The sequence below is a fragment of the Hyla sarda genome, chromosome 1 (genome assembly GCF_029499605.1).
Source record: "Hyla sarda isolate aHylSar1 chromosome 1, aHylSar1.hap1, whole genome shotgun sequence".
In the NCBI taxonomy this organism is placed as follows: domain Eukaryota; kingdom Metazoa; phylum Chordata; class Amphibia; order Anura; family Hylidae; genus Hyla; species Hyla sarda.
Window position 1 is genome coordinate 262577394 of NC_079189.1, and position 12814 is coordinate 262590207.

The window sequence follows — 12814 nt, forward strand, 5'->3', positions numbered from 1 at the left end:
AGGGACATACACAGGGGGGGTACAAAGAGACGACAAGCTCCGTTTCGCACTGCCTAGTGCTTCATCTGGCCATTCAATGGCCGGAAGAAGCACTAGGCAGTGCGAAACAGAGCTTGTTGCCTCTTTGTATCCCCTGTGTATGTTAAAAGACGCAAGATTGGTGAGTCGCCTGTTTTTCCTTTCTCTTATCTACATGTGATTTAGGAACACTGCCTTGACTCACTGGAGAAAACACTCCTGCCGTAGTGCATCAGCTGAACACCGCAATGCAGGTGACAGGAAGTCACTGTTCAGCCCACTGATTAATGCTTTGCTCTGCTTGTAATGGGATAGCTTTTATGATCTCGTTCACTGCTGGCTGAGAATTTTAATGCACCAACTGTGCACCAAAGTGGGAAGACAATAGGGATAAAGGTTGAACTTGTCCGAGCAAAGAGTGTTTTATGCATGTTGCTGTGGGAAACATACCAAACTGGCCAGCTACCCTGCTAATGATGGTTTCTGTATCGTCTGGTGTCCGCTGATGTTTCCCTGATGTTCCGTGTGAACAGAAAATGCAGGTGCTTGGTAAACAACGGCGGCGGAGAGAGCTGGGTAAGTATACTGCTTTGTTATGTTCCCTGCATCCCCATCAATATAGCACTTTTTTATATCTGCCTGGACAACCCCTTTAACTAGAATAAACGTGCCACTGCTTGATATATATTTGTATAGGGCAAGTTTTGTGAACAGCCCCGGTGGCTGGACCTCCTCAAACACATGGTATGAAAAGGCTATCTTTTAGGACAATAGGTTATCCCCTTAACCTATAGTGACAATAGGTTATTGCCACTATATGGACATTTAAAAAAAAAAAAAAAGAATATTATACCTCACAAAGTTATCTACTATGGGGGAATTTGTCATTCTCTGTTCCAGCATAGACTAGCTAAATTGCGGCACACCTTCTCCCTTGCATTCACCTCCCAGCCCCTCCTTTAATGTGATCTGATCCCTGTACATCAAGGAGGGACAGGGAGGTGAGGACGAGCGAGGTGGTGTTCCAGGCTGTAGTACTTAAGCAGCTTGGCTCCACCTTTTTGACATTTGGCTGAGAAATAAAAAGACAGTTTTATAAGTCTGGCAATTTCCAAAAGCTCCTGGAAAGGTACATGTATTACAGTTATACCCTAACAGATATCCAACAGTGTCTGCAGCTTTTAGAAGCAAACAGACCTAACAGATTCCATTTAAATTATTGTGGAGTCCTGCTCGCATCCAACTTAGAAATCTAGAGTATTAATTTGTCTACACTTAAACAACATGGCCTCACATAACAAGCTAGAGAAATATCCATATGCCTGTGAACATATCATTATAGAGTTCAGCCAAAAACACTTGTCCCAGCCTTAAGTGTCCAGTCAAGTTATGAAACAGGTTTTAATGGGAATGTATCTTCAAAAACTAACCCACTGTTTAAATCAAATTTTTATAAAAGAATCCTGAAATCTTGCAGTTTTCATTCTGGTCTATTAAGCTCAGTCTCCCCCTCCCTGCACAATGATCTCTGCACAGGTCACAAAGCATGCCTACAAAACTCTCCCATATAATTCAACAGGATCCTCTTTTATCAAAACCTGTCCAGAGGAAAAGTTGCTGAGTTGCCCATGGCAACCAACTCTTCCTCTGGACAGGTTTTGATAAATTTCTAAATGCTGGTAAAGCCAATTTGTGCAAGATGGCTGCCCCATAATATTATACTAAAACCATATACTTGTATTATATTTTAAATGAAAAATAAAGGGCTTGTTATTCCAGTAGTACAGCCCAGCATAAATCAGCCCAAACATTTTGAGGGTGAGTAGTTTTACTTCACATCTGTTTTCACAGGCCACTATGTAAACTCACAAGATACATACTGTGTGGCCTCAATATATTCAACCTACAATGCCAAAGACATTTCAGATATTTGGTGCGTGCATTTTCATTTGAATGTCAGTCAATTAGTATGGGCATTTAATTGGTAAAACTCTTGTGCAGTACATTGCAGTACTACATGTACTGTGTAGCTCTTTCATAGGCGTGCGCACGGGGTGTGCCGGGTGTGCCCAGGCACACCCTAATCCAGTGGCGGTGCGGCCTGCACCGGGTGACACCAAGACGCTCTGCAGCACCCCCATCTGTGCCCGACCGTCCTTCACCAGCCCAGACCCCCGCCCCCCGCTGTGCGGTGCGCCTGTCCGTCAGGCGCACCGCACAGCGCTGCCTCCTGCTCCTGTTTGTGCCCCGCTCCGCTCTGGCTCACCTTCAGTTGGTCCGGTCATGTGACGGCGCGTTACTGCCGTCACATGACCATCAGGACGTCACGCTGTATTCAAGGACGCCGGCCCCAGAGCGTGACGTGACGGTACGCGGCTCACAGGATTACCGCGCTGAGTGAGTGAATGTTATTTCAATCTGCCTACTGGGTCTGGGGGGAGGGGGTTAATCTGGGGCACCGTACTATCTTCCTACAGGGGGGGGGATAGGGTTAATCTGGGGGGTACTGCATTCCTACAGGGGGAGAGAGGGGGTTAAACTGGGGGGTACTACCATCCTACTGGGGGGTAGGGGGTCATCAGGGGGGTACTACCTTCTAACAGGGTGGGGGGGATAGGGTTAACCCCTTAAGGACGCAGGACGTAAATGTACGTCCTGGTGAGGTAGTACTTAACGCACCAGGACGTACATTTACGTCCTGTGCATAACCGCGGGCATGGCGCGGCTGATCCCGGCTGCTGATCGCAGCCAGGGACCCGCCGGCAATGGCCGACGCCCGCGATCTCACGGGCGCCCGCCATTAACCCTTCAGGTGCCGGGATCAATACAGATCCCGGCATCTGCGGCAGTTCGCGATTTAAATGAACGATCGGATCGCCCGCAGCGCTGCTGCGTGGATCCGATCATTCAGAACGCCGGACGGAGGTCCCCTCTCCTTCCTCCGTCCGGCTCCCGGAGTCTCCTGCTCTGGTCTGTGATCGAGCAGACCAGAGCAGGAGATGACCGATAATACTGATCTGTTCTATGTACTATACATAGAACAGATCAGTATTAGCAATCATGGTATTGCTATGAATAGTCCCCTATGGGGACTATTCAAGTGTAAAAAAAAATGTAAAAAAATTTAAAAGGAAAAGTAAAAAAAAAGTGAAAAATCCCCTCCCCCAATAAAAAAGTAAAACGTCCGTTTTTTCCTATTTTACCCCCAAAAAGCATAAAAAACATTTTTATAGACATATTTGGTATCGCCGCGTGCGTAAATGTCCGAACTATTAAAATAAAATGTTAAAGATCCCGTACGGTGAACGGCGTGAACGAAAAAAAAAAAAAAAAGTCCAAAATTCCTACTTTTTTAATACATTTTATTTAAAAAAAATTATAAAAATGTATTAAAAGTTTTTTATATGCAAATATGGTATCAAAAAAAGTACAGATCATGGCGCAAAAAATTAGCCCCCATACCGCCACTTATACGGAAAAATAAAAAAGTTAGAGGTCATCAAAATAAAGGGATTATAAACGTACTAATTTGGTTAAAAAGTTTGTGATTTTTTTTAAGCGCAACAATAATATAAAAATATATAATAATGGGTATCATTTTAATCGTATTGACCCTCAGAATAAAGAACACATGTCATTTTTACCATAAATTGTACGGCGTGAAAACAAAACCTTCCAAAATTAGCAAAATTGCGTTTTTCGTTTTCATTTCCCCACAAAAATAGTGTTTTTTGGTTGCGCCATACATTTTATGATATAATGAGTGATGTCATTACAAAGGACATTTGGTCGCGCAAAAAACAAGCCCTCATACTAGTCTGTGGATGAAAATATAAAAGAGTTATGATTTTTAGAAGGCGAGGAGGAAAAAATGAAAATGTAAAAATTTAATTGTCTGAGTCCTTAAGGCCAAAATGGTCTGAGTCCTTAAGGGGTTAATCTGGGGGGTACTGCATTCCTACAGGGGGGGAGAGGGGGTTAAACTGGGGGGGTACTACCATCCTACTGGGGGGGAGGGGGTCATCAGGGGGGTACTACCTTCTAACAGGGTGGGGGGATAGGGTTAATCTGGGGGGTACTGCATTCCTACAGGGGGGGAGAGGGGGTTAAACTGGGGGGTACTACCATCCTACTGGGGGGGGAGGGGGTCATCAGGGGGGTACTACCTTCTAACAGGGTGGGGGGATAGGGTTAATCTGGGGGGTACTGCATTGCTACAGGGGGGAAGAGGGGGTTAAACTGGGGGGGAGGGGGTCATCAGGGGGTTTCTACCTTCTAACAGGGTGGGGGGATAGGGTTAATCTGGGGGGTACTGCATTCCTACAGGGGGGGAGAGGGGGTTAAACTGGGGGGTACTACCATCCTACTGGGGGGGAGGGGGTCATCAGGGAGGTACTACCTTCTAACAGGGTGGGGGGATAGGGTTAATCTGGGGGCTACTGCATTCCTTCAGGGGGGTAGAGGGGGTTAAACTGGGGGGTACTACCATCCTACTGGGGGGGAGGGTTAATCTGGGGGTACTACCTGCCTGCTGGAGGGAGGTGGTTAATCTGGGGGTTACTACCTGCCTGCTGAGGGGAGAGGGTTAATCTGGGGGTACTACCTGCCTGCTGGGGGGAGGGGGTTAATCTTCGGTACTACCGGCCTAGCAGGGGGGGGGGGAGGGGGTTAAGTAGGCAGGTAGTACCCCCAGATTAACCCCCTCCCCCCCAGTAGGATGGTAGTACCCCCAGATTAACCCCCCCCAGTAAGAAGGTAGTACCCTCAAATTAACCCCCTCTTCCTGCCAGTATGAAGGTAGCACCCCCAGATGCTGGTGGCCTCCATGTCTATTTTGCTTTTGTAGGGAACTGTACTGCACCTAATGTGGCGAATTATACCACACCTAATGTGGGGGAACATACTGCACCTAATGTGGGAACTATACTGCGCCTAATGTGGGGGAACTATACTGCACCTAATGTCGGGGAACTATACTGCACCTAATGTGGGGAACTATACTGCACCTAATGTGGGGGAACTATACTGCCAGCCTAATGTGGGGGAACTGTACTGCACCTAATGTGGGGGAACTGTACTGCACCTAATGTGGGCGAACTGTACTGCACCTAATGTGGGGGAACTGTACTGCACCTAATGTGGGGGGAACTATACTGCACCTAATGTGGGGGAACTATACTGCACCTAATGTGGGGAACTATACTGCCAACCTAATGTGGGGAACTATAGTGCCAACCTAATGTGGGGAAACTGTACTGCACCTAATGTGGGGGAACTATACTGCACCTAATGTGGGGGAACTATACTGCACCTAATGTGGGGGAACTATACTGCACCTAATGTGGGGGAACTATACTGCACCTAATGTGGGGGAACTATACTGCACCTAATGTGGGGGAACTGTACTGCACATAATGTGGGGAACTATACTACACCTAATGTGGGGGAACTGTACTGCACTTAATGTAGGGGAACTGTACTGGTGCAGTACAGTTCCCCCACATTAGGTGCAGTACAGTTCCCCCACATTAGGTGCAGTACAGTTCCCCCACATTAGGTGCAGTACAGTTCCCCCTCATTAGATGCAGTACAGTTCCCCTTCATTAGGTGCAGTACAGTTCCCCCACATTAGGGTGCACCTAATGTGGGGGAACTGTACTACCAACCTAATGTGGGGGAACTGCACTGCCAACCTAATGTGGGGGAACTGTATTGCAAACCTAATGTGGGGGAACTGTACTGCCAACCTAATGTGCGGGGACTTATACTGCCAACCTAATGTGGTGGGACTGTACTGCACCTAATGTGGGGGAACTATACTGCACCTAATGTGGGGGAACTATACTGCACCTAATGTGGGGGAACTATACTAACTGTGTGCGTATATATATACATATATATATATATATATATATATGCACGCGAGCAGCGTGAGTTTGTGCTTTAGGGTGCACACCCTAATGCAATAGGCTGCGCACGCCTATGAGCTCTTTACATGTGTCAGCTTAAGATGCTACTTTGGATACCAGAGTGTAGTTTAATTTTATTTTATTGTGAATGATTGTGTACTGTACAGAACATTGATGATACCTGGTTATTTTTAATATTAATTTGTTTTCATTTGGGATTGACATTTGAGAAGTTTAGAATCAGTTACCAGTGTTATATATAATATTGACATTTTAACCCCTTAAGGACGCAGGACGTAAATGTACGTCCTGGTGCGGTGGTACTTAACGCACCAGGACATACATTTACGTTCTGTGCATAACCGCGGGCATCGCAGCCAGGGACCCTGCGGCAATGTCCGACGCCCGCGATCTCGCGGGCGTCCGACATTAACCCCTCAGGTGCCGGGATCAATACAGATCCCGGCATCTGCGGCAGTGCGCGATTTCAATGAATGATCGGATCGACCGCAGCGCTGCTGCGGGGATCCGATCATTCAGAACGCCGCACGGAGGTCCCCTCACCTTCCTCCTTCCGGCTCCCGGCGTCTTCTGCTCTGGTCTGAGATCGAGCAGACCAAAACAGAAGATGACCGATAACACTGATCTGTTCTATGTCCTATACATAGAACAGATCAGTATTAGGCTGGGTTCACACTACGTTTTGTCCCATACGGGAGCGCATACGGCAGGAGGGAGCTAAAAGCTCGCGCTCCCGTATGTTACCGTATGCGCTCCCGTATGCCATTCACTTCAATGAGCCGACCGGAGTGAAACGTTCGGTCTGGTCGGCTCATTTTTGCACCGTATGCGCTTTTACAACCGGACCTAAAACCGTGGTCAACCACGGTTTTAGGTCCGGTTGTAAAAGCGCATACGGCGAAAAATGAGCCGACCGGACCGAACGTTTCACTCCGGTCGGCTCATTGAAGTGAATGGCATACGGGAGCGCATACGGTTACATACGGGAGCGCGAGCTTTTAGCTCCCTCCTGCCGTATGCGCTCCCGTATGGGACAAAACGTAGTGTGAACCCAGCCTTAGCAATCATGGTATTGCTATGAATAGTCCCCTATGGGGACTATTCAAGTGTAAAAAAAAAAAAAAAAAAAAAAGTTAAAGTAAAAAAAAAGTGAAAAATCCCCTCCCCCAATAAAAAGTAAAACGTCCGATTTTTCCTATTTTACCCCCAAAAAGCGTAAAAAATTAATTTAATAGACATATTTGGTATCGCCGCGTGCGTAAAGATCCGAACTATTAAAATAAAATGTTAATGATCCCGTACGGTGAACGGCGTGAACGTAAAAAAAAAAAGTCCAAAATTGCTACTTTTTTAATACATTTTATTAAAAAAAATATAGAAAAAATGTATTAAAAGTTTTTTATATGCAAATGTGGTATCAAAAAAAGTACAGGTCATGGCACAAAAAATGAGCCCTCATACCGACGCTTATACGGAAAAATAAAAAAGTTATAGGTCATCAAAATAAAGGGATTATAAACGTACTAATTTGGTTAAAAAGTTTGTGATTTTTTTTAAGCGCAACAATAATAGAAAAGTATGTCATAATGGGTATCATTTTGATTGTATTGACCCTCAGAACACACGTCATTTTTACCGTAAATTGTACGGCGTGAAAACGAAACCTTCCAAAATTAGCAAAATTGCGTTTTTCTTTTTAATTTCCCCACAAAATAGTGTTTTTTGGTTGCGCCATACATTTTATGATACATGATGAAAGTCATTACAAAGGACAACTGGTCGCGCAAAAAACAAGCCTTCATACTAGTCTGTGGATGAAAATATAAAAGAGTTATGATTTTTAGAAGGCGAGGAGGAAAAAATGAAAACGTAAAAATTTAATTGGCTGAGTCCTTAAGGAGTTAAGGACAATGGTACTTTTAAATTACTATTTGTTTCTAATTGCCCATCAAGTAATGGAATTATGTATATTTATTTTTATTTATGTATATTTTGCATTACAGATGAAATATATGATAATACAGATTTAATATCAAATAAACTTCCTGCTGTGGCAATAAAACCAAGGTAACAATTTATTTCACAAAATTCTCTTTAATTTGTTATTTAAAAAAAAAATTGAATTACAGGTATTGCAGTTGCTTTTAGCATTTTGGTTAGTCAGTTTGAAAATTTAAAGGGGTTCTCTGGTGCTTACACATCTTATCACGCATTGGCTTGCATTGAGGGGCGGAGCGGGACGTCACACGGAGGTGGAGGCGTGACGTCACACGCCGCCGGCCCTGTAGTCGCCCGTAATCAGACCGGGAGCGAACACGCTCCGGGGACTGATTCCAAAGGGGTTCCGCGTGCATGGTCGCGGGCGTCCCCAGCTGCGGGACTCCCGCAATCAGACATCTTATGCCCTATCCTTTGGATAGGGGATAAGATGTGTAAGCACCGGAGAACCCCTTTAAGGGGAATCTGTCAACTGCAATTCACTTTTCAAACACTGTTTGATGCAGGTTGACACATGGTACCTTTCATAGATCTATCTGTGCTTCCAAAACATACAAAATGGTTTTATTCTCTGGTGCCAAGTGTCAAAGAGGTGTTTCCAAGCACTTAAGTTCTAGAACAAGTCCTTCCCCCCCTGCTTTATTTACAGCTTAAATCTGAAAGCCAAACCCTATTTCCAAATCTCTTTGCATGCATATTGCAGGGATGAGATTTGGAAACAGGACTCGACATACAGCTGAAAGTTAATCAAACAGGGATAAGAGGAGGAGTGAGGAGGTGTTCCAGCCCATAGAACTTCAGGGTGTCATGAAAGGGGAGTTAGTGCACCCTAACTGTCCCTAAAACAGCTGACCCTTCCTATTGCCCATCTGCCCTATGCAAAGGATCAGAGGATAGAAAAAAAGACCTTGATAAAGACGCCCAGGTATCTAGTAAAAAGTATCACAACCGGGTAGAGGATGTGAAGTGAAATCTTGTTTATTAAATAAATAAAACAAATTAAAACAATAAAACAATGTGTTTCGTGGTGTAGCAACCCCTTCATCAGATTGGAGAAATGCATACAGCAGACTAAACATGTGGGCTTTTTATATGGTGGCTGAGTCTCAAGATGGTGGCAAGGTAAAAGGTCAAAGTTACACAGCATAACAAACACAAGTTTAATAAGAAATTTTACAAGTAATCTAGATTTTAGCAGCAATTTACATAAAACAATAGGTAATGCAGGCTTTTCTAAAAGAAAATTTAGTTGGTCTCAAGGAATAAATAGTAATCTTGCATTCTTGTAAAGATGACTGGATGTAATCTGTCCAGTGTGTGATCCAAAATGAGGCTTGATTTCTGTAGCGGGAGGGGGGAGCGCTCTGTGCGCTCCACACACTGTAAACAGTAGTCGTGTGTTTCTTTTTAGTAGTCAGGGACGCGTCACTATGGAGCGTTATGTACATTGTGAGGAGCGTTCATTACTGGATGCGGGCGTTTTACTGATGGCGTTCTGCACTATACAGATACGCACAAAATCCATTGAAAACTGCTCTAGAACTGCTATAAAGGAGGTTGCATACATATATACATGGAATCTGAAACAAAAACTTGTTATATAATTAGTTTTAGACCTAAAATAAGGTTAGCATTAGTGAAGATAATGTTATTACAATTGAGGCAGATGGTAATAAAGACCATAATATTACAATAAAAGGTCCACATAAATCAATAAAGATAGATATGTAAATATATTAAGGGGCTATGTGGGTAGATGGGAAAAAAATATTATACCCCACATGTGTTATGTAGGACCATAGGGAACCCTAAGATACACTATAAAATTATATCCATAATTGAAACAGGGGAAGGCACATTGACGGAATATTCTATGGAAAATGTCAGTTGGTATTTGAAGGAACAGAGACATATTTACTAGGGATCGACCGATTATCGGTATGGCCGATATTATCGGCCGATAATCACGATTTTGGGCATTATCGGTATCGACCCACCGCACCGCGACCGCCCCTCGACCACCGCACCGCGTCGCACCCCCCACCGTAGTGCTGGGTGGTATACCGGTATGGATTTTTGCCCATACCGCTATACCGGTCGGGCCCCTCCCCCACCCTCCGAGTCAATATTAAAAATATTAAAAAATTAAATTTACCCGTAATGGGGGTGGTCCGGGCCATCCATCCTTCCTGTAGTGTCCGGCGGCATTCCGGGTGGAGGGTGAATCGGTCCGGGCTGTCCTTCTCCGGGGGTCATCTTCTCCACTCCGGGCAGGCTCCGGCCTAGTACGCTGCATAGACGCCGCTACGCCGTGACATCAGGTGCGTCGCTGCGCACGGGCGTCACTGCGCAGCGGCGTCTATGCTGCGTTACTAGGCCGGAGCCTGCCCGGAGTGGAGAAGATGACCCCCGGAGAAGAAGTACAGCCCGGACCGGTTCACCCTCCACCCGGAATGCCGCCGGACACTACAGGAAGGAAGGATGGCCCGGACCACCCTGACAGGTAGGGGGAGAGAAGCGGGTGGTGGCGGCCTATGGCACCGCAAAAGCCACTGTAGTGCATTGATTTAAAGCGCCCGCTTTAAATCAATGATCTGCAGCGGTGTTGCGGGGGGATAAATAGCCGATAACTTATACCGGAATATCGGTATAAGTTATCGGCTATCGGCCCTAACCTCCACCGATTATTGGTATCGGTATCTGCCCTAAAAAAACGATATCGGTCGATCCCTAATATTTACCCCTTAAAGGGGTACTACCGTGCTGACAACTTATCCCCTATCTAAAGGATAGGGGATAAGTTGCCTGACCGCTCGGGGTCCCGCCGCTGGGGACCCCCGCAATCTCGCATGCAGCACCCCGCTCTCATCAGGCCCCAGAGCGAACATCCGCTCCAGGTCTGATGACGGGGCCGGTGATCGTGACGTCACAGCACCGTCCCTGTGTGACGTCACGCTCCGCCCCTCAATGCAAGGCTATGGCAGGGGGCGAGACAGCTGTCTCGCCCCCTGCCATAGACTTACATTGAGGGGCGAAGCGTGAAGTCACTTGGCGGCGGAGCCGTGACATCATGATACTCCAGCCCCGTGATCGGCAGTCATCAGACCCGGAGCGGATGTTCGCTCCGGGGCCTGATGAGAGCGGGGTGCTGCGTGCGAGATCGCGGGGGTCCCCAGCGGCGGGACCCCACGCGATCAGGCAACTTATCCCCTATCCTTCAGATAGGGGATAAGTTGGCAGGACAGTAGTACCCCTTTAAGGACCCAGCCCATTTTCACCTTAAGGACCCGGGCATTTTTTGTACATCTGACCACTGTCACTGTTACTCTGGGATGCTTTTACTTTTCATTCTGATTCTGAGATTGTTTTTTTGTGACATATTCTGCTTTATGTTAGTGGTAAATTTTTGTCGATTCTTGCATCATTTCTTGGTGAAAGATTCCAAAATTTGATGAAAAATGTGAAAATTTTGCATTTTTTCTTTTTTTTTACTTTGAAACTCTCTGCTTATAAGGAAAATGGACATCCCAAATAAATTATATATTGATTCACATATACAATATGTCTACTTTATGTTTGCATCATAAAATTGGCATGTTTTTACTTTTGGAAGACATCAGAGGGCTTCAAAGTTCAGCAACAATTTTCCAATTTTTCCCAACATTTTCAAAATCTGAATTTTTCAGGGACCAGTTCAGTTTTTAAGTAGATTTGAGGGGCCTTCATATTAGAAATAAAGTATTCAAAATGACATTCAGTAAGTGTGTTAACCCTTTAGGTGTTTCACAGGAATAGCAGCAAAGTGAAGGAGAAAATTCTAAATGTTCATTTTTTACACTCACATGTTCTTGTAGACCCAGTTTATGAAAAGGAGAGAAATCAACCTAAAATTTGTAACGCAATTTCTCTCGAGTAAGAAAATACCTCATATGTGTATGGCAAGTGCTCTGTGGGTGCACTAGAGGGCTCAGAATGGAAGGAGCGACAATGGGATTTTGGAGAGTGAGTTTTTCTGAAATGGTTTTTGGGGGGGCATGTCACATTTAGGAAGCCCCTATGGTGCCAGAACAGCAAAAAAAAAAAAAAAAAAAAACACATGGCATACTATTTTGGAACCTACTCCCCTCAAGGAACGTAACAAGGGGTCCAGTGAGCCTTAACATCAGACAGGTGTTTGATGACTTTTCATTAAAGTCGGATGTGTAAATGAAAAAAAAAAAGTTTTTTCACTAAAATTCTGGAAATACCACGTGTGGACGTTAAGTGCTCTGCTGGTGCACTACAATGCTCAGAAGAGAAGGAGCGCCATTGAGCTTTTGGAGATAGAATTTGGTTGGAATAGAAGTAGGGGGGCCTTGTGCATTTACAAAGCCCCCTGTGGTGCCAGAACAGTGGATCCCCCACATGTGTCCCCATTTTGGAAACTACACCCCTCACAGAATTTAACCTCTTAAGGACTCAGGGCGTACCTGAGTCTGAAAGTGAAAGTAAACGCTTCCCGGCAGCTCAGTCGGGCTGATCGGGACATCGCGATAAAATCGCAATGTCCCGATCAGCTAGGATGCGAGCGGAGACCCCCTTACTTTGCTCCATCGCGTCCGATCTGGGTTTGATTGCTCCAAGCCTGAGCTACAGGCTTAAGCAATGGAGCCCCTATCTCGCTGATCCATGCAAAACTATGGCTTTGCAGGGATCAGGGTAAAAGATCAGTGTGTGCAGTGTTATAGGTCCCTATGGGAGCTATAGCACTGCAAAAAAAAAAGTGAAAAATAAAAGTTAACAAAGGTCATTTAACCCCTTCCCTAAGAAAAGTTTGAATCACCCCCCCCCCTTACATATGGTATCGCCCTGTGTGTAAATGTCTGAAC

The 12814-nt window shown here is 45.3% G+C and overlaps 1 protein-coding gene across 7 annotated transcripts in view; it reads left to right on the forward strand.

Annotated features, from left to right (window-relative positions):
- Positions 1-12814, forward strand: part of LOC130305178 (FYN-binding protein 1-like) — a 253903-nt gene that overhangs the window by 193782 nt on the left and 47307 nt on the right. For all 7 annotated transcript variants that reach the window (XM_056551982.1, XM_056551981.1, XM_056551983.1 and 4 more), the window contains one exon: positions 7952-8015. In XM_056551982.1, the coding sequence (XP_056407957.1) occupies positions 7952-8015 (64 nt within the window). The remainder of the gene's footprint in view (positions 1-7951; positions 8016-12814) is intronic.